The 27,482-nt window shown below is 34.8% G+C and overlaps 2 protein-coding genes across 2 annotated transcripts; one reads left to right on the forward strand and one right to left on the reverse strand.

Moving 5' to 3' along the window:
* Positions 1-918: 918 nt before the first annotated feature.
* Positions 919-3,102, reverse strand: LOC148587289 (UPF0481 protein At3g47200-like). Its single transcript, XM_088513724.1, has 2 exons — positions 3,000-3,102; positions 919-2,532 (listed from the first exon to the last, which is right to left on the reverse strand). The coding sequence occupies exon 2, from the start codon at positions 2,507-2,509 to the stop codon at positions 1,118-1,120; it is 1,392 nt and encodes a 463-aa protein (XP_088369850.1). The 5' UTR covers positions 2,510-2,532; positions 3,000-3,102; the 3' UTR covers positions 919-1,117.
* Positions 3,103-11,231: 8,129 nt separating this feature from the next.
* Positions 11,232-24,135, forward strand: LOC132168272 (UPF0481 protein At3g47200-like). The gene is made up of 4 exons (XM_088512759.1): positions 11,232-11,279; positions 13,632-13,751; positions 16,869-17,262; positions 22,869-24,135. Exons 3-4 carry the CDS (start codon positions 16,886-16,888, stop codon positions 23,896-23,898), a joined length of 1,407 nt encoding a protein of 468 aa, XP_088368885.1. The 5' UTR covers positions 11,232-11,279; positions 13,632-13,751; positions 16,869-16,885; the 3' UTR covers positions 23,899-24,135.
* Positions 24,136-27,482: the final 3,347 nt, after the last annotated feature.

A 27,482-nucleotide genomic window follows, 5' to 3' on the forward strand; every position in this document is an offset into this window, starting at 1 on the left:
TTTTATTATTTTTAGAAACTTTGGTGGCTTGTCTAGTAGATTTTGAGTTTGGGCTTAAAAATTCTTGAACTTTTTGATTTCAAAATTATATTGTGAGAGGCAATTTTTATACAATTTTTTTGGACTCAATCACCATATAAATATATAGGTTTAGATTCAAAAAGTCTAGGTACAAGTTTTCTCAAAAAAATAAAAAATTTTGAACGCCTTTTGGTGCGAGACAAATTGCAGGATCTTCCATTCTAAGGTTACAAGTATATATAGATTATGTGCTTAGAGCAAGGGTTAATTATTTATCTGGGATTTATATTTCTCTCTCTAATAATTAATGATTAATTGATTAAGGTCGTGGGGTTTCTCTGATAGTGTACATTAGCTGATCTCTGATGCTTAGCTTGTTCCTCTACCTTCGTTTTTTCCTGCCCGTTAGGCTTACTTGTGTTGTATTAATAGTAATCTTTTGTTCTATCTTCTTTAATAAACCTTACTCACTGGTGGAGACATGTTATTTCAGTACCAACAACCTTTGTTTTGTTTGCATGCATCTCATAAATAAATGAGGTGAGGTGAACTTGACCTTCTGGTTGATCTTTGTGAGGTTTGGTTGATCTTTGCATGAGACAAGAACACTGCGTGGCTAGGAAGACAGTCTCAAGAACACTGCGTGGCTAGGAAGACAGCACTGTTTGCATGCATATGTCTTAGATCTAAGTTTTAACTTCTTTGGGTTAATAAACATTTAATAGGAAAAATGTCAATTTAAAGCTATTTCAATTCTATGGGAAGAATTTGAGCTCTTCACAAGTTGCGAATGTTTGCTTTAGTACTATATTAAATCACCATTTATTTTAAAAAATTAAGTCAATAAAAAATTATGAATATAATTATTTAATTAATAGTTTAATTGGAAACACAGAATAATGTATTAAGAATTAAGATATGTCATAGGAAATATAGAGTGCTGAAATATAGACTCAATGGATACAAACTTTCAAATGAAAATATTCCTGCTAAAACCTAGAAAGACAAGTTAAAAAAGGATTACAAAGTTGAGATACAAATCCATTAGAACTAAAAGCAAATCGCTCCAACAAATTAACACTAAGGCACACATGTTTCACTTCTTAATGACAAAAGGCCTAAGGAAGTTCACAAAAGTGACACCCAAAAATAGAATTCCAACAATAGTTGCAGTGCCTCTCCAAAAATCTTTAAAATACACACTTGTCAAGGATGCCACGAGACGGTTCCATATGCTATCACAATGGGTGTTAAGCTGTTGATAGAGTTCGTCGTAACGAGATTCAGATTCAACAATCTGATGGCCGAGTGTGTTGACAAGAGTAGTCACTGCTTTGCTGCTACCGCGCATGTTCAAAATCACCTTTTTTTCAAAGAGCAAACACACATCTTCTTTAGTGGTGATAAAAGAATCCAATAACACAACATAATTGCAAATGTATGTGTTAGATGGATAATGACACTGCTCAAGGGCGATGAGGTTTCGGAAAAGAGCTTCCGTTTGGTCATCTATCACAAGTTGTGGGACTTTCAAGATACATCGCACACACTTTGTGCATTGACGGGATTTCAAGCATGGTAAGCAAGAGAAGAGCCATGAGAGATTGAAGCACGGATATTGTTCCAACCGCTTATTCTTAGCAAACTCTATGTCAAGTAAGGATCTCTTAGAGGGATCTCTGTCAACTACAGCTTCAAATTCCAATCCCATCTCGTGCAGCTTTGTGGCGGTATATCTTAGATTTTTGGGAGATTTGGGATCAGGTTCTGGTTTTTGGTTTAGATTTTTGGCAGGTTCGGGATCAGGTTTTGGGTCAGGAGAGTAATATTTTCTCTGCAAATCGGTGAAATGTTTTACTTCCGTCTCCATGCAGAGTTTAATTGGATGCTTATCGGAGAAGAAGAACTGACATGCAAGCTCAAGAAAGGGAGCAACTTTTTTTCCATCAAAGGCATACATGTAGAAGTTTTGGAGGAACTCAAACGGAAGCTGATTCTCCAATAATATCAAGTCTTGCTTTACGTGTGATTCTAGCCATGCGTTACTTAATATATAATCATATTTTTCGCGTTCAAAATTCTTCCAGAAGAGCTCAATGATAAAGATAGCATCTAATAAAATCATTTTCACAAACATGTTTTGGTCGATCAGTTCAAAGGTCTCAGAATAGTATTGGCGGATATTTGCTTCTTTTTTTGCAATGAAGCTTACAAGATCCGTCTTGCTCTTCCCAGTTCGAACACAAAATTCCTTAAAATAATTCAGTTTTTGCATTTTCACACCCCTTGATTCTTTTAGATTAATGTAATGAAATGGACCAATTGAAACTACCTTAGGAGTGTAGGCTTCTTCACTTACGTGCCGAAGTTTCTCGGGAACCTTGTAGATGCAGCACTCAGGCCATAGTGGAGGTTCCACAATTAGTGGAATGTCAATATCAATGATCAACTCGTCCCCTTTAGGTTCGCCAACTGCGGAGCAGGCCATGTTTTCAATCCCAGCTCCTTTTCCTAGTGAGAAATAAGCAGCAATCACCGGTAATTAATAGAATGATTACTTCAACCCCATCTACTTACAATAAAGGATTTCTTTTTCAGCTTTTTACTCTTAGGGAAATTCCGTCAAAACGATTGGAAATTGTTAAATTCAACCCAACTATAACATAATAACAATAACAATGTATTACTACTCGAAGTTTTCAAACAAACACAGATATTTATCCTTAATTTTTTACTTGCTATATCTTGATCTAAGTTTACGTTTCTTTTGTTTAAAGTCATCAATTGGATCTGAGTTTGAACTTAAACATAAATTTGTAAGTTTAGAATACCATTGTATCAATAAAATACAATTGCAGGACCTTGCTTTAGGAAATCCAGTGTATGAATAAAATCAACTACATCATTAAAGGAATTTTTAACACATGCATCTTATCAAAACGTAGATAATAAAGTGAAATAGACTGTAATTAAGGAACCTGCAATTAAATTTCCCCGGCAAGAAATGCTTGTGTTGCTTCTTGAGAGTTCCAGAATTTCTCCTCTTCAATTCCAACACTCAGGGCTGATTTCTCGCTTAATTTCTTAGAGCATTCCCAGCAGACTCCCTATAAGGGGGTCTGTTCCCTATGTTTAGGGAATATGTCCAAAAAATCGTAAAAAACGTCCCACAACAGATTCCCTATATGGTTCCTTAAACCATCAGATGCTACAGTAGAACCCAATGTATTGGGTTCCACTGTAGCGTTCCTTTGCCTTATTATAATCATAAAAAAAAAACTCTCTCTCCTCTCACATCTTTTCACGCCCACTATTTTTCTCCGTTCTTCTTCTCCGCCCTCTTCTGCATTTCATCTCGACACAAAGCAAATCTCCATCTTCAATACTCCATCTTCACTCTCACAGCCACTCAAAAGATTTACACCCAAAATTAAACAACAAATAAACGAACCAGCCCTCTTCCGGCGAGATGAAAAAACGAAAAAAGGTGCAGAGAGGGAAATAGATGCAGCAAAAACCCAGACCGATCAAGACCCAACAGAAACCCAAAAACCCAGACCGATCAAACCAAACTTCAAGGCTCTCATATATGCTGGCAGAGAGAGAAATAGGTGCTGCGGCTGGAAGGGAAATAAAGGAAAGAAGAAGATGGAGATGAGATGAGATGAGATGAGAGGAGAGAGAGAAATCATATATGCTCACCAGACTTCACCATTCAAGGAGATCAAGAGAGTGAGGCAGAGAGTGAGATGGAGATGAGTGAGGCAGAGAGGGAAGTTGGTGCTGCGGCTGGAAGGGAAAGAAAGGAAAGAAGAAGACGGAGATGAGATGAGATGAGAGAGAGAAAGAAAGGTTAAATTAAATGAATAAAATATAAAAAAGGTAAAATAATAATAATAATATTTTAATGGTATAAGGAAGCATTAAGGGAAGCTATTGGGGTGCAAATTGATATAAGGAAGCAAAAAGTAGTTTGGATCCTTAAACTTAGGGAATATGATCGGGTAGCTGCTGGGAATGCTCTTACTGATAATGTGTCCTCTCTTCCTCTTGCACACTTTTATATATATATATAGTCGGTGTCGTCCTTTCCCCATCACTGTGATGTCCTGTCCCACACAATTAAAGCATATCGTGAATTGGAAAAAAATAATAATTAGGTTAGTTGGCACCGCAACGTTATTATCGTACAATAGTGTCTTTTATTTTCTCTTCCCTTTTTAAAACAAAAATATTAACAAATAATCAGTGTTAATGCAAGGAATCACCTCTTGTGAAATATTATTAAGTCATTAAACAATTTTGTCCCAATATTAATATTTTTGGTCCTAAGAAAAGAAATGGATATATAGGATCTCATTCCTGCAAATATTTGGTGTTGAAGTAAAACTCTCCATCCTCCAACAAACCAATAAGTAGATGATAAAGACATGGTCCCAACTAACTCTCAAATGAGTTGGGAGCTAAGAAAAGTCTTCACTTCACATTTTAGTTTTCTGTGAAATGAATGAATGCCAAGGGAAACGTTCCATTCAATGACTTACGATAACCATACATCACTCAAATGTGAATGTTGCGTAAGGCATGACATCATGATCTGCTCCTCCAATGTTAATGTCCAACCACCTGCACCTCCCCATCAATGAACCATCACATGCATATATGGGGATTCAACTTTAAAGGATCGATGGACTTAATTAAGTAGCTAGTACTATTTAAAACAAATCAAAATATTTTCAAAATTGTTTAAAATAAGCTCTCAAAGAAGGCCTAAAAAACTAAAATAGTCCCAAAAGACCTATTACCTGTTAAAGTAATGACTAAGTGATTTACTTATTCCTATAAGCTTAAACTTTTAAGATAACTAGTAATTAACTAATATATGGATAGAAATTAATAACCGTATGAATAGTGGCTAATAATCACGTAATGCAAATGCAGTTATATAAAAGTGATATCCCCATAATGCCGACACGGATGCAATTATATTGCCAATAACCACATCCATGTCAGCATATACAGCCAAAGTTCACATAGTCTGTGTGGGAGCCTAATAACCACAGGTTAACAATTAAAGTAGTTAACTTTATTTATGACCCAACCAAAATAACACAATACAATGAAATTATATAAGAGGAGATGGAGATTATAACTAAAAGAGCTAGGATTTATTGAATACCAGTCTCTCAGAGGACTTAGTCTTATGTAATATGTATCATTTGAGAGGGAACCAAGCTACAAAGAACAGTACTAAATAGGCAAACAAAAAAAGTATGAAAACGTATGTATCATATCATGTTTTGAAGACTCATTCTATATAATTTATTTTTTTCATAATGTTGGGCCATCGTATGAATTTTATTTGTTTTTAGAAATTTTGGTGGCTTATCGATTTAGTAGCTTATGAGTTAGGGCTTAAAATATTTCTGAACTTTTTTATTTCAAAAATTATGTTGTGTGAGAGGCCATTTTTATATAATTGTTTCGGGGCTCATTCTCCATATGCATATTTTTTGAGATTTTTGGCAGAGGAGCCTAGCTTAGGTTTGGACTCAAAAACTCTAGATGTAATTTTTATAAAACAAATAAAATTTGAAAGCCGTTTGGTGTGATACAAATTGCAGGATCGGTCTTCCATTCTAAGTTTACAAGTATAGATTATGTGCTCTCTGAAATGTGGCATCTTCTTGATCAGAGCAAGGGCTAATTCTTTATTAGGGTTTATAATTCTCTCTCTAATAAATGGTTGGCCAAGTCTTTTTAGGTTGCCTTTCTTTGTGCTGTACATATAAATTGGCCTTGGACCACCGGTTGTTGTTGGCTTCTTCCTCTACCTTGTTGTTTTCCCTCCGGTTAGGGGGGTTGTGCAGGCTTACTAATCCAAAAATGAGCTCTAATCACTCATGGAGAAATGCTTAGGGTATTGGTATATTTCAGGTCTACCAACCTTTGTTTTGTTTGCATGTAATAAATGAGATCAACTTGACCTTTTGATTGATCTTTTCATGTCACAAGAACATTAAATGTTTGAGGAAGACACCACTGTTTCTTTTATACGTACGTAGGACCATTCACGTGCATTTGTTTCACTCCACACAAAAATGTAAACCTTTCAAATTAAATTCTGTCAGTCTCACACTTGGTTATCTTCCAAAAAGATAAGATTAAAGATTTCTTAAGTACATAGCTTTTTCAACACCAGCTTAAGCAGCCTCATAAATGAGGCTAATCTGAAGATCAAGGACTTGACCAATTGTTATGGCTATCTCGCTTGGGAAAAATTTGAACTCTTAAGAAAGAATTCGATCGTAAATGGGAGACAAGGCTAGAAGTCTATCTTGATACCATGTTAAATTATTACTTATTTTAAAAACTTAAATCAATAAAAAATTATGAGTTTAATCATTATTAAAGAATAATATTAGGACATGTCATAGCATAAATTCTAATTTTTTCTTAAATGCAGAGTCCGCGGATTGTAAAACAAGGTGACAAACGTACAAATAAAATTATTCGATAAAACCTATTAAGACTCTCGCATATGACAAGCTAAAAAGGACTACAAGGTTCAGCTGCAAATCCAATATTAGAGGTAAAAGCAAAGCATTCCAACAAACACTAAATCACTCCAAAAATCACCAAAATACATGCTTGTCTGGTTGCCCGAGACGGTTCCATAAGCTATCACATTGGTCATTAAGCCGTTGATAGAGATCATGGTAATTATGGGATAATTTACACTGCACCGCTACTACAACGCATGTTGAGAATGACAATTTCCAACAGCAATAGCAAAACATAAATTGCATGTGTATGTGTTAGGTGGATAATGATCATCATACTGCTCCACCGTCATTATCAAAATCTTTCGTTAGTCAATTAAATTGCATGACGTTATAATTAATAATATGAAAACTCAACATCCAATGGACCAACAGATTTCAATTAAGACCATACCAAAGTTATCGTTAAGAAAAATCAACACCCATTTGCCTTTTCTTCCATAGTCTTTTTATTTTTTTCAATCATCACCCATGCATGATACGTACAAATTTGGATGAAAAAGGAAATAATTGAGTAGAACAAGAACAAGCCATCTATATGACGAAACAGAAAGGTTAATTTACACAAATTAAAGTTATTCTCTTCATTATTTTGTACTAGTTAATTAGTGAATTTTTCGCCACCGCCTAATTTGGGCATTCATCATATTAAGAAGAAATGATCTTGTGTGATCGTTTTGTATTATTTTCTGGATCCATTGCACAACAGGTAGGAAAGGCCCGGAAATTTGTTAGGGCATGTTATTTCAACACCAATTTTGTTTTTTTTTTTCTCGTCCAGCCTCTCTTATCCGGATGATATGGACCAACAATATATTCTGTTTTCTGTAGAGAATATACAAACAATGGAATACCGAAATCAAAATAGAGTTAGTAAGGAAATTGTGGAAATGAATTGTCAAATAGTCTCCAACACTTGTTTGCTTTCACTTAATCACATGTTTACACTGAAATTAAATCACCACCTAACTTAGCAATTTAACAAGTTTTGGGTTGTCTATATATATATATATGTGAGCATTAGGGTTGTAATTCTCTCTCTTTGTTAGGGTTTATACTTCTCTCTCTAATGCATGATTGGTTAGGTCGATGGGTTTCTCTAATAAATGGTTAGACTAGTGTTATTTCAGTACCAACTACCTTAGTTTCTTTCACATGCATCTCATAAATGAGGCGAACATGACCCTTTGATTGATCTTTTTTATGAGTCAAGTATACTACGTGGCTGAGGAAGACTGCACTCCACACAAAAAATGGGAACCAAAAATTGGAAACCTTTTAAATTAAATTCTGTCAGTGTTCACTTAGGTAGTTAGCTAGGTATCACTATCTCCCAAATGGATAAGATTAAGAATAAATCACATCACATGGAGGATTCCTTACAAATGAAAATATTTGGTAAAACCTATTAAGACGAGAGCATATCACAAGCTAAAAAGGGTTACGAAGTTCATATATGCATATCCAATATTATTGGAGCTAAAAGCAAAGCATTCCAACAAACACTAAATAACTCCAAAAATCACCAAAATACACAATATCACAGTGGTCATAAATTAAGCCGTTGATGGAGATCATGGTAATTAATGGGATAATTTACACTGCATCGCTGCTACAACACATGTTGAGAATGACAATTTCCAACAGCAATAGCAAAACATAAATTGCATGTGTATGTGTTAGGTGGATAATGACACAGCGCCACCGTCATGAGGTTTTGGAAATGATATTCAGTTTGGTCGTCTATCACAAGTTTTAGGACCTTCATTAATAATCAATATACATTGTACACTACCAAAGGATTTTAAGCATATATGGTAGGCAAGAGAAGATCATGAGATTAATTAAAGCATGCGCTAATTATCCTGACAGAAATAACCAAAACACAAAACACTTTAAATAACACAAAATAAAAAATAAATTAAAACCACTTTTATGTCATAGATATAGTATCTAAAACACGTTAACAAATAAATTAAGCCTAAGCTCACTTTATTTTGCATTTGATTTTTGTTTCGCTGGAAGTCAAATGGTGGGTTGTATTAAAAGAAATAAAAAGGGTGGATTTGTTAGGTTACCGATCTCGATCTCTCTCTCTCTCTCTCTCTCTCTCTCTCTCTATATATATATATATATATCTTGTAAAAAGAAGAATTATCAACCCCTGTCAAGCGATTAAATTGTGAGAGCTCCATCGCTTAGAAAAAGAAAAACAAATCAAATCTAAGCAGATGTAAGTCAATTTTTCACATTTATTGGTCCATTCTACAGTGAGCATGGGTGCATGCATGGTTCACATTAAAGGTCCACAGAGCGCCAGATTATCATATGACTCACTGTCTTATCTTTTATAGGGCGTTTTTCAACCCAATTCGGACTCAAGAATATTATCAAATAACCCAATGAAACTTGCTTAAAAACTTTTTAAAATTTTTTCACTTTGCCACGTTATACCCAATAAAAACATGACACATGTTATTAATTTATTACTTTAAAAAATGATAATTAATATTTTTCACATCATTTTACGGTACCAGCTAAGATTACACATCAGCCCTCACTCCACGTCATACTGCTATCGTAAATTAACATAATATCTTATATCTCCAAAGTTTTTCCTTGTGCATAATACTCTCTCATCTTCATCTTCCTCAGCTACTTCATAAAATGCGATCGTCAAATTCTCTTAAAATGTTCCCAAATCGTGGCGAATGAGGATATATTACACATGGAGTAAAATTTTGGGAATATATAGAAAAGATTATGTTAATTTACTGTATTAGTATAACGTGACAAAGTAACAGATTCTATTAAGTTACTTAACAAAAATTGATTTTAGGAAGTAAATTGTTATTTTGGCCTACACTCGGGACCTATAAATTATTTTTTATACCACATAGAGTGATTTATAATTTAGGCCAACTACATTGGCCTATAAATTATTTGTTATACCATATGGATTGATTTGTAATTTAAGCCAACCACAATGACCAATTTTGTATTTATTCCATTAAATTATAATATAGGCATTGAAAAGAAGAGGTGAAATCGTCGCTATTAGCATTTAGATTAGGTATTAATTCAAGATTTATGATCTTCCACACATACGAAGAGGTGAAATTTGCCCCATTAATTATAAGGATGCAAATATTAATTAGGATTCTCTCAATTTTCAAATGAAATAGAGAGGGGTTGGTTAAGTCCAAATTGGAGACAAAAATGTCCCAATGTTAATATTTTTGGGCCTAACAACAAAAAAAAAATGGATAGGATCCCATTCCTGCAAATAATTGGTGTTGAAATAACGGTCTCCATCCTCCAACAAATTAAACCAATAATTACTAGATCATAAACACATGGTCCCAACTAATTCTCCAATGAGTTGCATGGGAGCTAAGAAAAGTCTTCATTTCACATTTTAGTTTTCTGTGAAATGAATGAATGCCAAGCTGGGAAATGTTCCATTCAATGACGTAAGAGAAGCATACATCACTCGAATGTGAATGTTGCATAAGGCATGACATTATCTGCTCCTCCAACGTCCAACCACCTGCACCTCCCCGTCAATGAACCGTCACATGCATGGGGATTCAACTTTAAAGGATGAAATTAATTAATTAAGTAGCTAGTAATATTAGAGATCCAGAGAATAAAGAATAATTGACACAATTTCAGGTCTTGCGTGGCTGGAATTCATATATATTTTATCAACAAGATATAAAAATAATGGATAACCTCATGAAAGCAAGGACGAAATTAGAATTTTAAGAAGGAAAAATAAATAAATCTTTTTAGTGAGGCAAAAAATTAATTTTAAAAGTTTATCTCATAATAAAAACATAAAATTAATTACTTACTGCTAGTAGATCATCAACGTACGTACGGCCAAGAATAGGAGGGTCCTCTCCAGACTTGAACTTTGAAGATTCACATGAAACCATGCATTTTATATATCACTCAGATTATTTAAGTGTTAGAGTTGGAGGTATTTTAGTATGTTCTTTAATGTGAGGGATCGATCTGCATCATCCAAATTACAGGGAAACAAAGAATAGAAAAATAAAATTAAAATTTGATAACTTTCTTGGCCTTAATTCCTAGACATATATAGTTGATAATCGTGATAAAAAAAATCTAGCTCTCTTACGATTACCTGCAGTAAGGACATCTTGTTTCTATTATGTGAAAGATCATACACAGGAAAGCTCATGGGAATTGAACAGGGATATTTTGGTCCTTCCGTTTTGCAAAAAGCATGCAGGATGTGCTTTGTCATTTGGAAAAAAAAAAATGTAAAATCAGTAAATAACACGTATTGCAATATGATTAGTGTTGACATTGCACACTAATAGTTTTCTTTAAAATTTTAGATGAAAGTTAGGTACAGTGACTTATTTGTATTTGTTGTTAACCACATAGAGTTTCTAACCAATTAACTTTTATATCCTATGAAGCTATTTATAATTGCAACTGACTAAAACTGTAGTGACTGATTTAATTTTGCTTTTTTTCTTTTATATATATATATATATATATATATATATATATATATATATATATATTAAAGAGGCTTGATATTGACGGGGGCCAACCGCAAGTACTATAAATACAAGTGCAAGAAGAGCGGATGTATGCATTAATAGTGAGGAAAAGATAGAAGACAAAGAATTTGGTGCTCTCAAGCGAAATTTGCAGGTTCTTACTTTCTTATTTCACTTTATGTATTATAAACTTTTTATAAGAGGTTTTAGAATTCTTTTAATAATCCAGTTGAGTTTCTTAATAGATTGATTATAGGATTCATTGTTAGAAAATAATAAAAGAAGTTCAAATGTTCACAAGAAATAATATAATTTTTCATTTTATATTTCATTATATTCATAAAATAATAACAAAATCATATGCATCTAAATATTTTTTGTTTTAATAATCCACGGTCATAATGCGGGTCTTCGGCCATTAAGACCCAGGGCTTGGCCGTGGACCGGCCAGTCTCCTCCAACCTAGAGACCCACGACAGTCGACAGTGGCCCATGGAGTGGTGGAGACTCATGGCTAAGCTGGAGGTCTCCTTCCATGATTTTTTGTGTGTTTTTTTTTTTTTTTTTTTTTTTTAAATAATAATAATAATTCTAGAGAGGTATAATGGATAATTTAAGTCACATTGAGGTCACGACTCATTTTCCGTCCATGTAAATCGAAAATGCTGACAGAGGGAACAAAGTGAAAGAACCTTGTAATTACCAACTTTCCTTGTACGGTTTTGGTCGGTGGCATATGTTACCTTGACCAGTACAAGGGTTCGAAGGTTGGTAAAGAGGAAGAAGAGAAAGAACCTAGTAATTATATACAACTAGTACATAAACTATTTATCTATGAATTTATATGACATATTTTATGTGCATAACTCAAGCGTACGTGTCAATTCACGTTTATATAGATTTAAGATTCTTAAATATTATGAATCACAATGAATAATCAAATCACAAAATAATGAAAATTAAATAATAAGATAAAGTGGTTAGTGCAGTACAAATATTGTATAACTACTATCTCATTTTACATAAGGAGGTATAATATCTCATTACAAATTTTTGAAAAATAATTATTTTATTGTATATTTTAGTTAAAATACACCAACACGTACGGGTGTTGGAATTGGAATGGATATATTACATAGTACATTTTTCTCTATTTTAACTACTCATATTTTTAGAGTAGCAGCCTCACTATTTTAAAAGCATTCCCAATGAAGAAGCCAAATTTTTATGCAAAATAGCTTTTCAAAACTCATTTATCTAGTTTATCTAATGAATTTTTAAAGGCCTCCGACATCCGATAAACTATATTTTTATCTATATCATTTAAATATCTTTTTATTAAAAATTGTGAAAGAATATTCTCATATTGATCATCCTTTGAAAAGTGCGAAAAGTTTTTGAAAAAACAGAAAACAGGTGAGAGAAACTATTAAAAATAAAATGGCTCAATTGAAAAAAAACTTTGTTTCCAATTGAAATCCAAAACAAGCTTTAATTTAACTCAAATTGTTTTTAATTTTTTGGATCTCTGACCCATATAAACAACTTTTACATAATCTATCTATTTTAAAAATTATATGACATATTATATATATGTGCATAACTCAAGCGCGTGAATTCACTTTTATATATATTTAAGATTATTACGAGTTAGAATGAAAAATCAAATCACAAGATAATGAAAAATCAAATAATAAGATAAAACAAATATTGTATAACTATTATCTCATTTTACATAAGGAGGTATAATATATATCTCATAACAAATTTTTGAAAACTAAAAATTTTATTTTATATTTTTATTAAAATACACCAACAATATAAATAGTCTTGGAAATGGATATATTACATAGTCAAAATGGTATATTCACCTAGGGACCAAAATGGAAAAAAAATTGTAAAATCAGTATATATATGTAGTTTTACCAAGATGTAAATAGGTCTTTGGAGTATAATAATTGAGCTTGAAACTAAATACTTCATGGCTCCGTATCACCAAAATCCTTGACCACCCCCTCAATTTTTTTTAATTTTTTAATTTTTGTTTTTTGTTTTTTGTTTTTTTTATATATATTTATAGTTATGTTTTTTAATTGTAAATGACACATGTTGCAAAATGATTGGTGTTGATGTTCCACACGGACGGTTTTTGTTCCAATTTTAGATGAAAGTTGGGTACAGTGACTTATTTGTATTTGTTATTTACCATGTGGAGTTTTAAGCCAATTTCCATACCCTATTAAATTATATATATGTTAGGGGTCAATAAGTTTCTCATATTTGATTCATATTCTCCTATAAATTTAATAGATCAACCATTTGATTTTTGGGGTTCACTATTGACCTCACATAAGCTTACAAATTTAATAATTGATTGTAATAGAAAATGGGCTTTATGGGAAAAATGTTGACCTTTAGTATTTCTCATTAAACTAATTGCAATTCAATAACATTTTAGTGATTCATTTTGCATTTTTTTTCCTTTTTTTTTTTTTATCAATATTAGAAGAGAGATATTAAAGAGGCCTAATATTGACGGGGACCAACCTTGAGCACTATAAATACAAGTGCAACAAGAGTGGTGATATCAAGCAATACAAGCATTTCTTGCAAGCGAAATTTGCAGGTTCTTACTTTCTCGTTTCACTTTATTATTTAACTTTTCTCGACAAAAGTTTATAGAATTGTTTTAATAATCCAGTTGAGTTTGTTAATACTTTGATTGTAGGATTCATTGTCAAAAAATAATTAAATAAATTCAAGTATTCACAAGTTCACAAGAAATAATATAGATTTTCATTTTTTTTTATTTCAATATATTCATAAAATAATAACAAAATCATATGCTTATAAATATCTTGCAATAATAAGATTGATTAGAGATTAATATATATTATAAGTAAATGCTTGGTTGGGGACCTGGGGTAGATAAAATTTATTTTCTTTGAAGTGTTTCATGCTATTGCAGGAGATTTCCTATCATGTACCCCACCCACTGTGACATGTTTACTAGCTACTGTACGTAGGTGTTATCCTCAAGATATAGCTGCCTAGCTAGCCATTTGCATTGTTTATTCCAATAGTCTGCAGTATATTATAAAATAATATATCTATCAAATACATATCTTTTATTGTTGGCAATTTTTTTTTTTTTTTTTTTTAATATGTCCACACAAGAGAATGGAGAAGAAGAATTCGAACTAGTGACATTTGCTTCAATCATATTTGTGATATTTTTCAAACTTTAAAAAGTTAGAATCGACCCTTTAACTACTTAGATCTTTCACTTAGCTTTTTAATTAAATTCGGAAAAAAATGTATCACATACAATGCATGTGACTTAAATAGTCCATTATACCTGACATGTAAAATTACAATTACACTCTTAGATTTAAAAATAAATAAAAGCATCCGATCTCGAGCTGTGGAGACCCACAGCCATAATGTGGGTCTTCGGCCATTAAGACCCCTGGCTTGACTGTGGGCCAGTCTCCTTCCACCTAGAGACCCACAACCGACTGCGGATGTGGGTCTCTGGCCCATGGCCTGATGGAGACTCATGGCCGAGCTAGAGGTCTCCTTCCATGGTATTTTTTTAAAAAATAAAAATAATTAAAAATGGAAAAATAATTCTAAAGAGGTATAATGAATAATTTGAGTCACATGGAGGTCACATGGCTCATTTTACATAAGGAGGTCTCAATCCAAATTTTTGAAAAATAATTATTTTATTATATAGTTTTATTTAAATACACCCATAGACGGAAAAATGAACTTTTATAGGAGGGAGCCAACCAATTTTTATTTATTTATTGTTTTCAGTTCTTTAGAATTTTTTTTTATTGAAAAAAATTATTTTTATTGTTTTTTATGAACTAAAGACTACCCCAAACTATAATTATCGAATAAAAATGAAAAAATATTACATTTTACAATTAAATAACTATAGTTATTAAATAACAACTAAATAACTATAATTTCTTATAAAATACCCGCAATTCTTCAAATCGATTACATGAGGCACAAACAATATTGACAATAGAACTCAAATTGGTAAAAAATTGATGAACGGAAATGACTTCTTTTGATGCCGAGATTCTTTAGAAGAATTTTCAGAAATTGGGATATCAGAAGTTGGCGATTATTCTCTCATTGGGATATTAGAAGTTTGGATATCAGAAATTAACAACTCTCTCATTATTTTGATATGAATTGTTGTTAATTTTGTGAGTTGCAAGCTAAAGAGATAATTAAAAAACTCAAGAATCAAGAATTTAAGGATTTTGAGATATCTTTTTTACATTGAATAAATTGTTTTACACTCACAGTAATTGCAATTTTTATGAAATTAAAATTGTCTTTAATTAAATTACATTGAAGTTAAAAAATACTTTCTTATCAAATATTTGTTATGTGAAATTGTGATTTTTATTTAAATTTGAATTTTTTCAAATAAGCACTCCCTATCTTATTTATAGAAATCGCGAATTTTTTTTACTATTTTAGATTAAGTGTTTTTTAATCACAATACCAAACACCTTAACACAAATTATTTTTATGAAATCGCAATTTCAAACGTAACCTTATGGTAAACATAAAACCCCGATATCTTTCAGTGAACAAAATCCCAACATTTTTCACAAAAAAAATTAGGAGAATACATAAAATTCTAAAAACAACTTCCACAAAAATACTTTAGAAAGAAATCCCATCAAACATGTCTCCCAAAAGATGAAACGTATGAGAAGGGAGATGATTTTTATTTTACTTACTCAGCCACAACTACACGTGGCTTGAAGATAAGGCTCTCTTATATTCTAAACTCCCATCTTTTTAAAAATGCAGAATTACCCCACCTTATTAATTAATTCTTTCTTAATTTTATATTCCACTCATATTATTTATTTTAACTATAACTTATCCTTACCTATAATTATTTACAACAATGAGACTTATTATTATACTTTATTATTCGAATACCATTAACTTATTTTATTTATGAGGAGTTGGGGATCGGTATAATTTTTTTTATTATTTTTTTAACTACCTAACATTTTTTTCCTGAGGAATGGGGGATCGGTAGCTAAAATTTTTTCGTTGGGACCAGTAATTTGTTTTTTTTTTTTTTTTTTTAACTACCTAAAAAAAATGGTTTGAGGAAGGGGGGGGGTAGCGGGCGGCATGGCCCCCACCGGTCCCCCCACTTCCGTTACGGGTCTTGAAAATGGATATATTAGAGCATTCTCATTGGAAGAGCCAAATGTTACTTTTATCTAGAATAGCTCTTCAAATGTTCGAAAAAATCCCACATTGGATGAGCCAAAAATATATGTAAAATAGATATTTGATTAGAAGAGCTAAAAAAAAAGTTAAATGTAGCAGCACTTTTTAAGGGAGCCATTTTATTTTTTAGTGTTTCTCTCTCCTTTATCTTTTTCTCAAATCTTTTTCCACCTTTTTTTTAGAAATATAACTAATCGGATGTGGAGACACTTAAAAATGGCTTAGCTAAACTAGATAAAAGTGAATTTTGAAAAGTCATTTTACAAAAAAATATGGCTCTTCCATTGAGAATGCTCTTAGATAGTCAAAGTGGTAAAATCAGATATTTGTACGGTTGGTTTCCGGAATGATGCTTTTACAATAATGTACTAATTAATTAGCATATTGGTTGCCAAATAAAATGAAATAAGATATTAACGATCATCTACCTATTATGATATTTGCCAATGATTGTCACTAGGAAAATAAACTCGAGAGATGGAAAAGATCATGGTGTGCCCCCCAGCTCGTGATTCCATTGCAAAAGAAGTTGAGAAAAGCAAAGAGTTGGTGATTGACATTCCATCGGACCTGCCCCCTGGGGAGTGGTCGGAATGCTGTATCTATCGGATTCCCAAGCAACTACGCAAGGTAAATGAAGAAGCATACACCCCTAAGCTAGTGTCAATAGGACCCTTTCATCGCGAGGCAGATGAATTGAAGGACATGAAAAAGCACAAACAGAGATATTTGAAGCATTTCTTGGAACGGACCCAGAAGAGTGTGGAGGATCTTCGAAAGATCATTCAAGACAGGGAAGAAAAAATCCGTCATTCCTATTCAGAAGACTGTAGACTCAGCAGTGATGATTTTGTGCAAATTGTTGGGAAATTAGACGCCACTAATTCCTCTTCAGGATCTTGGGATCCAATCTGTCAAGAAAAGCAACAATACACAAGTACGGTAAATAATATTTTACCAAAGATACAGCTCGGTATGTTCCCAGGTAAGATTGGAGGAGTCACACCGGTCTCACTTAAAATCCAATCTTTCCTCGACAGAACATACACGTGTACTTTTGATTAGTACTATAAACACGCACAAACATACACAAGACAAGAAATTTATACGTGGTTCGGCCAATACTGCCTACATCCACCGAGTTGCAGAGATTTCACTACTTTGGGAGAAAATAACGGGGAGACTTTACAAGAGATATTTCAGAGAGAGATTGCACACAACTCTTCTATGTTGTGATCTGCAATTCTTATATGCCTAACACTAGACTTATCTCTCTATACCTTTTTTCTCTCAACCTTTCTTTCTTTTTCTCTCTCTATACTTGCTTGTCTTAGCACACTATGAAACAATGAAGCTTGATGCTCCTTATATAGGTATAGAAGGGTTGGTGAGAATGGTTGGTAAGAATGGTTGGTGGGAATGGTTGGTGAGAATGGTTGGTGCAACAACCATGTACTATTCATCCGACGGCTTGGTTGGTGCAACAACCATGTACTATTCATCCGACGGCTTGGTTGGTGCAACAACCATTACTATTCCTTTGACGTCTTCTAGAAGATACTACCATAGTTTACTCATTTGACTCCATTTTTCAACAATCTCCCACTTGGAGTCTAATGAGTTTGAATCTCAACAATCTCCGCAATTCCCTCTTCTGCAACTCGTCCACTTGTCCTCAAGCTTGAAGACCAACTGAAGTTGAGCACAACTTCAGTTTCTCTATAGTAACTGTTTTGGTTAACATGTCAGCTGGATTCTTGCTGCCTTGGATCTTCTCAAGTATCAACACCTCATCTTCTAGAAGTGATCTGACGAAATGATACCGAAGTCCAATGTGCTTGGTTCTTGAATGAAATGCTGAATTCTTTGCTAAGTGTATCGCACTCTGGCTATCACTGTACAAAACATTCTTATCTTGTCTGAAACCCATTTCTGCCAACAATCCCTGTAACCAAATCATCTCTTTGCTTGCCTCAGTTACAGCCACGTACTCTGCCTCTGTAGTGGATAAAGCGACAACCTTCTGTATCTGCGAAATCCAACTCACTGCAGTAGTACCTACTGTGAAAACATATCCGGTAGTGCTCCTCCTGTGATCTACCTCTCCAGCAAAGTCTGCATCTACAAACCCTTGTAGTTTTAGATCGCCTTTTCTGAAACATAGGCTTCTATCAGTTGTACCTCGTAGATACCTTAGTATCCACTTCACTGCCTCCCAATGTTGTTTTCCGGGATTTGACATGAATCTGCTCACAGCTTCCACTGCATGAGCAATATCTGGTCTCGTGCAAACCATGGCATACATCAAACTTCCAATGGCTGAGGCATATGGAACCTTAGCCATGAATTCCTTCTCTTCTTCTGTCTTGGGGGACTGATCCTTGGATAGCCGAAAGTGACTAGCCAAGGGTGTGCAAACTGGCTTAGCATTACTCATGCTGAACCTTTTCAGAACACGGCAAATGTACTCCTCTTGAGACAACTGCAAAGTACCCATTTGCTTGTCCCTATTTATTCTCATCCCAAGAATTTGCTTCGCTGCGCCCAAATCCTTCATGTCGAACTCACTCGATAGTTGCTTCTTCAACTTCTGGATTTCATCCATATCTGAACCTGCTACTAACATGTCATCGACATACAGTAACAAAATAATGTAACTGGATTCAAACCTCTTGAAGTAACAACAATGGTCAGCGTTGCACTTGTTGTAGCCATGCCGCTGCATAAACCCATCAAACTTCTTGTACCATTGTCTTGGGGCTTGCTTCAGGCCGTACAAGCTTTTAGTCAATTTGCACACAAGTTTCTCTTTCCCTTTGACTGGAAAACCCTCCGGTTGCTGCATGTAAATCTCCTCCTTTAGGTCTCCATGGAGGAAAGCAGTCTTCACATCTAACTGCTCTAGGTGCAACCCCTCTGCTGCAACAATGCTGAGAACTGAACGAATGGTATTCAGTTTCACAACCGGTGAGAAAATGTCGGTGTAGTCAATTCCTTCTTTCTGCTGAAAGCCTTTGACCACCAATCTTGCCTTGTGTCTCTTGGAACCATCATGTTCCTCTTTGACTCTATATACCCATTTGTTGTGTAGAGTCTTCTTTCCCACGGGTAACTTAGCTAGCTCCCATGTCTTGTTAGAGATGAGAGACTTCATCTCATCCTTCATTGCAAGCTCCCACTTGCTCGAGTCCTCTACCTGACATGCTTCAGCATAGCATTCAGGTTCTCCACCATCTGTTAATAACAGAAAGTTCATGTACTTCCTGTTTGGTACATGTGGACGAGCTGACCTTCTAGGTGCAGGCGTAGGAGTTGGATCTTGTGGTGCTTGTTGTTCTGCAGTTTCTTCAGGCTGAGGATCCTCACCAACTTGTTGCACCGGACTACTTTCTGGAAGATCATCCAACTCAACATACATATGATCATCTTGTATTGGACTAGTAGGTTGTGCAGCACCTCTATCCTTGTACATCACCTTCTCATTGAAAACCACATCTCTACTTCGAATGATTTTCTTATGTTGATCATCCCAGAGTCGATAACCAAACTCATCTCCTCCATATCCAATGAAGATGCACTTTAGTGACTTAGGGTCTAGCTTTCCCCTCACATGGTCACTAATGTGCGCATAAGCAATGCAACCAAAAACTTTTAACCATGAAAGATTTACCTTCTTTCCGCTCCATACCTCCTCCGGTATGCGATGCTCCAACGGTACTGATGGTCTTCGATTAATGAGGTAGGTTGCTGTGTTGATTGCTTCAGCCCAAAACTGCTTGGGTAGGCCTGACTGAATGCGCATGCTTCTGGCTCTTTCTGTCAGTGTTCGGTTCATCCTTTCTGCCACCCCGTTCTGCTGTGGGGTTCTTGGAACAGTCCGTTCTAAACGGATCCCATTCTCGAAACAGAACGTTTTGAACCCGGTGTCCTCGTACTCTCCACCGTTGTCAGATCTTAGCTTCTTGATCTTCAAGCCTGTCTCGTTCTCCACCATGGCCTTCCATTTCTTGAATACTTCGTACACCTCCGATTTCTGTCTCAAGAAATAAACCCATACCTTCCTGGAATGGTCATCAATGAAAGTCACAAAGTATGACTTTCCGCCAATGGACGAGACTGCAGCTGGCCCCCAGACATCTGTGTGAACTAGCTCCAGCTTCTCATTTCTGAGGGTTCTGCCACCCGTTTTGAAACTCACCCGTTTCTGTTTGCCGAAAATGCAATTTTCACAAAAGTCGATATTAATCGACTTTAGCATTGGTAGCTTCCCCAATGAGTGCAAAACTTTGAGCCCTTTTTCACTCATGTGCCCTAGCCTTTGGTGCCACAGATCTGCTTCAGCACTTGCATTCGCAACAGCAATAGTATCCCTCATATCTGTGGTCATATAGAGGGTACCAGTCTTTTCACCTTGAGCTATCATCATAGCCCCAAATGTGACCTTCCACTTACCTCCGTGGAAGTGAATGCCATGCCCTTCATCATCAAGCTGTCCCACAGAGATCAGATTCTTTTTCAGTTCGGGAACATGCCTGACTTTCTCCAACTTCCATACTGAATCTGCATGTATTCTGATCCGAACATTTCCCATGCCCACAACATCCAGCGCCGTACCATCAGCTAGATACACTTTCCCGAAATCTCCACTAACATAGTTTCCCAAGATTTCGCGTATCGCTGTTGTATGAAAGGAAGCTCCTGAGTCTAACACCCAAGAATCAAAGGGACTGTCAACCGAGAGGATCAGGGCCTCTTGCGCTTCATCTGCCACCACGTTTGCAGAGTCGCTTGTTGCCTCCCTTTTTGGAGATTTACATTGATTTTTGTAGTGACCCGTCTTGCCACAATTCCAACACTCAATAGTTTTTGAGCTGCTCTGGCTGTTGAAATTTCTTGGATACCTTGATTTTGACCTGCCGGCCCTTGATCTCGACCTTCCATGCCCGTTGCCTCTGTTTGATCTTCTGCCTCTACTTTCCACATTCAAAGCAGATCCGGAAGTGGACTTATCATCTGCCTTCTTCATGGTCGCATGAGAGATGATGTCTTGCACAATCTCATTGAACTTGAGAGTTGTCTTTCCAAACATGAGCGTGGTGACAAAATGCTCATAAGAATCTGGAAATGATGCAAGCAATAACAAGGCTCGATCTTCTTCACTGAATTGAACATCTATCCGATTCAAGTCGTTGATCAAAGCGTTGAAGATGTTGATATGCTTCATCACGTCCTCGCCTTCCTTCATCTCCAGTTTGAAGAGTTTCTTCTTGAGGAAAAGCTTATTTGACAAGGATTTCCCCAGATATATGGCTTCTAGCTTGTCCCACATATCTTTGGCAGAGATTGCTGATATCACATGATTTAACACATCATCTGTGATATACATCTCAATGGTAGAGATTGCCCGTTGATCGATATCTGACCACTCGGGGTCAGTCATGCCCTCCGGTCTTTCTTCTAAGGCAACTAGCAGCCTTTGTTGAATAAGAATGCCACGCATCCGCCTTTGCCATAAGCCAAAATTGATCTTCTCATCAAATGGCTTTATTTCAACTTTCATAGATCCGCCTGATCCATAATTTGGACTCTACTTCTTTGAACTGTCACTTGAAGAAGGAACTTCATGAGTGGTTTCGGGGGTTTCTTGAGACATCCTTCTTGTTGTATAAACTTGACGCTATTGCTCCCACTCGAACAGAACACGAACCGAGCTCTGATACCAATTGTTGGGAAATTAGACGCCACTAATTCCTCTTCAGGATCTTGGGATCCAATCTGTCAAGAAAAGCAACAATACACAAGTACGGTAAATAATATTTTACCAAAGATACAGCTCGGTATGTTCCCAGGTAAGATTGGAGGAGTCACACCGGTCTCACTTAAAATCCAATCTTTCCTCGACAGAACATACACGTGTACTTTTGATTAGTACTATAAACACGCACAAACATACACAAGACAAGAAATTTATACGTGGTTCGGCCAATACTGCCTACATCCACCGAGTTGCAGAGATTTCACTACTTTGGGAGAAAATAACGGGGAGACTTTACAAGAGATATTTCAGAGAGAGATTGCACACAACTCTTCTATGTTGTGATCTGCAATTCTTATATGCCTAACACTAGACTTATCTCTCTATACCTTTTTTCTCTCAACCTTTCTTTCTTTTTCTCTCTCTATACTTGCTTGTCTTAGCACACTATGAAACAATGAAGCTTGATGCTCCTTATATAGGTATAGAAGGGTTGGTGAGAATGGTTGGTAAGAATGGTTCGTGGGAATGGTTGGTGAGAATGGTTGGTGCAACAACCATGTACTATTCATCCGACGGCTTGGTTGGTGCAACAACCATGTACTATTCATCCGACGGCTTGGTTGGTGCAACAACCATTACTATTCCTTTGACGTCTTCTAGAAGATACTACCATAGTTTACTCATTTGACTCCATTTTTCAACACAAATGATTCTATTGGATGCCATCTTTATAATAGAGCTCTTCTTAAAAACCGAGAACAAAGAAGATGATTACATATTAAGTAAAGCATGGCTACAAAATGGTATACTACATGACTTGATATTACTTGAGAATCAACTTCCTTTTTTTGTTCTTGAGAAATTATATATGTTCGCTTTCGATCAGTACTCTTCCAGTTACAACAATCGCGAAGAAATTAAGGAACACAAGGAGGACCTGAAGAAAGAGGATTCTCCATTATTTGTCAAGCTTTCTCGCAATTACTTTGTATACTATGATGAGGATCGAAAGTCCATTATAAGCGAGGAAGTAAAACATTTAACAGATTTGGTAAGATATTTGTTTTGTTCAGTACCAGGGCTGAGCATGACACCTAGAGTATATACGGGTAGTCTATATAGTGCCACAAAGCTTGACTACGCAGGATTGAAATTCAAACCAGTTCGTATGAGGAGATTACTTGACATGACATTCTCTGGGAATAAGTGCATCAAATTGTCATCGCTCCAGGCTTACTCACATTTCTCGAAACTGCCGTTTCCGTGCTTGGAGCGTGTGCAGCCTATCTTGAAAATCCCACAACTTGTGATAGAGGATACTACTGAAGTTGTTTTCCGAAACCTCATGGCCCTGGAGCAGTGTCATTATCCTTCTCACACTTACATCTGCAGTTATGTTTATCTAATGAACTATCTAATCAACACCGAACAAGATGTCGATTTGCTTGTTAAGAAAAATGTTATTGTTAACTATATCGGTAGCAACGCTGCAGTGGCGACTCTATTTGGCAAACTCTGCGATCAGATTGTGTTTAGTGCTAATTCCCGTTACGAAAATCTTACTCGTGCGATTAATGGGTACTGTGATAACTTTTGGAGCCGCATCATGGCATCCATTAAAGACATGTATTTCCGTGATTCTGGGAGATCCATCGCAACTGTGGGCGTACTACTCACTTTGGTGGGTCTCTTTCTTCCTTTTCTACAAAATAATGGATGCAAATGTCACTAGTGTTTGTTTTCTATTTCCTATTTGGTTTGTGATATCCTCTTCATCTTTAGAGATTTTACCAATTATTTCCATTTCGTTTGTTTCATGCTGTTTCAGCACATGTAGCTCTATTAGTATGGATGCATGGCATCTGAACTTTGTAATCCTGTTCAGCTTGTGATATCCTCCCCGTCTTAATATATGGCTTGTAATCTTGAACTTTGTAAGTGGTTTATGATATTTCAGCAGTCAAATTTGTGTCAAGTTTGTGTGTTTTAGCATCCATTGAGATTTGAGTGTCTGTATTTCAGCCAATATATACGCATACATCACTCAGATTATTTGACTGTTAGAGTTCGAGGTATTTTAGTACGTTGTTTAATGTGAGGGACCGATGCATCATCCAAATTACAGGGAAACAAAGAATTGAAAAATAAAATGATTAATTTTTTAAAATTTGATAACTTTCTAGACCTTCCCAGACATTACATACATAGTTGAAAATTGTGTTAAAAAACAAATCTCTCTTACGTACGATTATAAGTTTTGCAAAAAACATGATCGATGTGCTTAAATTTGTGATTTGGAAAAATTTGTAAAATCAGTATATGTAGTTTACCAAGATGTAATTAATTAGGTCTTTGGAGTATAATAGTTAGCCACAAACTCTTTGTAGCTTACCATCAAGGGTGGTAGTTCAATAGCTCAAAGAAATTTTTAAGTGGTTAGGACATATACTAAGGTATGTGTTCGAATCTCCGCAATAGAGAATCCTGACATATGACTGATTAGTATTAGCTGCCTTGAATTTTCATTGATATATTGGTGTGACTGAGTCAGGCTATGCTTCAATTGAACGTGAGAGATCACGACCTGCTAAGATAGCCACAATTGATCTCTCAGGCCTACCATTATTTTCGATTTTTTATTACATTTACGATCATATTTTTAAACTTTTAAAAGTGTCAATTTAGTATATTCATCTTTCAAATTTTTTCAATTTCACCCATTCATTAGAATTTTTTGTTAAATCTTGTTAAAATTCTTAAAATATCATTCTTTTTTAATATATATATATATTATTTTTTAAATATTTAGACGTAGATATTTTTGCAAATTTCGTTAAGGATATGATTGCAAAATTAATGAAAGATCATGGGTGGTAAATGAAGTTTTTCCTTCTTTTAATTAAGTTTGTAAAATTATTATAATCATTATTAAATTTTAAATTATTAATGATTTTAAAAGTCACTTCACATTTGAAATGACAAAAAAAAATTCTAGTCTTCATTCTAGCATTAAAAAAATGAATTAAAAAATGTATTATAAAAAATATACTTCTTGGCATTCTTTCCAATATCACATCTTGATCTACAGATTCTACAATCAGCAATTTTATTAATTGGTCTTACGTACGTCCAATATTTAAAAAACTGATGTCGTTCCATGTTTTATCTCTCATGTAAATACAAACTGCAAGTGAAAAGTAGACTACTCAAAATATAATTAACCGATAAAAAAGTACATAATAATAATAATAATAATAATAATTTATATAAGATTGTTTCATTCTGACACATTCTTTTTTAATTTTTGTTTGCTTACTCTGATTTGCCCATCATTTTTTTTGTAATTGTCCTTTCCTTTTGTTGTATTGCTCAAATATATATATATATATATATCAAAATCACATGCACAAAAACCATATAATCATTTCTCTTATCTAGAAATCCTACTTTCACTTTCACTCCCACACTTTTAAGTATATATTTTTTGACTTCATATTAAAAATTATCATTCGATCTAAGATAAATAATTCATTCAAAATCAAATAGTAATTTTTACTACCACATTAATAAATATGCAATTGAATGTGAGAGTTCAAGTATACGTAGTACCACTCCTCTTTAATTAATAGATATGTATAGGAGGGTGACATAACACTTAGCAAAAACTTTGTTTTGAAAGCGAATCAATGAAAATTTGTTTAATTCCGTTTGTGAAATTGTTATTTATCTCTTAAACATATATACAAAAATATTTTTTAATAGTATTTGAAAAGTTTTAAGAAAATTACTAAAAATATATTATCGATTGAATTAGAGATTATATTTCGAAAAAAATCCTCCCGACTGATTGAAAAACATTAATTGTTTTGAAGTGAAAAGGTCCAAAGTAGAATACTACCCATAAAATATAATTAACTGAAAAAAAAAAAAAAATCACCGAAGGGTTTTAGGCTTATGGTTCGCCACCGTTTACCTTCTGCCTTCCTCCGCCACTTTCCTCTCTGACTGACAGACGACAAAACAACAGCACCAAACCTCACAAAGCTTCTTCAATTCACCAGGTTAACCTAAAGACCATATATATAGGTATATGTATAGCTTTCTTTATATGTAGTGTATGTGCAATATAGATATGGGAATATTGCTTTTCACTCCTGTTTATGTGGTAGCATAGCCAGTTCACTCATCTGCAAAAGGGTTTCTTTTGGAAGAAAATTTGACTGTTTGGGTACCCATAAAAGGTTTTGCCGCAGTCTAATTTGTCGACGTGGGAAATTTTGCTTGAAATTTTTTGGGTTGTTCATTCTTTTTCTTGATAGCCAATTCGAATGATTATGGAGATTTTCTGTAGATGGTATTGGTGGAAATCCCACGTTTCCTTGAATCTGTACTTATTTGTGAATGCCCTATCATTAGTTGTTATTATACGTAGTGAATAAACACACTACTTTTTTTCGCTCAGATAAATTGAATAAACACACTACCTATAATGATCTCTTGAACATGTTAAGTGGTGATTTTACATGATATTAGAGCACAGCTAATTTGTTAATGCATCTTCCATTTAAATTAAATATTTTAAGTGTTGAACATCACCTATTAAAATTTAAAAAAGATTTTGAGCTCACACATTGCCCACTTCTTTTCTCCACTTAGCCCATCATTGGCTTTCCCTGATGCCCAAGTTGCCCAGTTCCTTTCTTCTCTTAGCCCATAGTTTGGCTCTCCCTTGTTTTAAAGAGGTCGTAGTTGCTCAGTTCTTCTTCCTAGCCCATAGTTAGTTCTCCCTTCTTTAAAAGAGGTCATAGTTGCTAATTTCTTTTCCCTAGCCCATAGTTGGTTCTCCCTTCTTTTAAAGAGGCTATAGTTGCCCATTTCTTTACCCCTCTTAGCCCCTTGTTGGCTCTTTCTCCCCTCTTAGCCTATTGTTGGCTCTTTCTTCTTTAAATCAAAAGAGGCCATAGTTGCCCGGCCATTTTCTTTTCTCTTAGCCCATAGTTGGCTTCCATGTAAGGTCCATAGTTGACCCCTTTCGGCCAAGTGTTGTCGATATCCAAGAACCGTTGATGTTTCAAATTTCGGCGCCATCCCCTCCAATCTCCACCATCATAGATCAAGAAAGCAAATTCAAGATTTCACAAATTCCCACCTTGAGTTTAAGGGAGAGTGCTAGAGAAGTAATGTGGGCTTGTCCCACATTGCTCAATTACAAGGAGTCCCTCTCCCTTTGTTTCTATATAAGTGGGTTTTGTCCCACATTGCCAAAAACACAAGGAGCTCTTCTCTTTAGACTCTTTTGGCCTCTATATAATGAGG

Source organism: Corylus avellana, chromosome 2 (assembly GCF_965113065.1).
Source record: "Corylus avellana chromosome 2, dhCorAvel1.hap1.2, whole genome shotgun sequence".
Classification (NCBI taxonomy): Eukaryota; Viridiplantae; Streptophyta; class Magnoliopsida; order Fagales; family Betulaceae; genus Corylus; species Corylus avellana.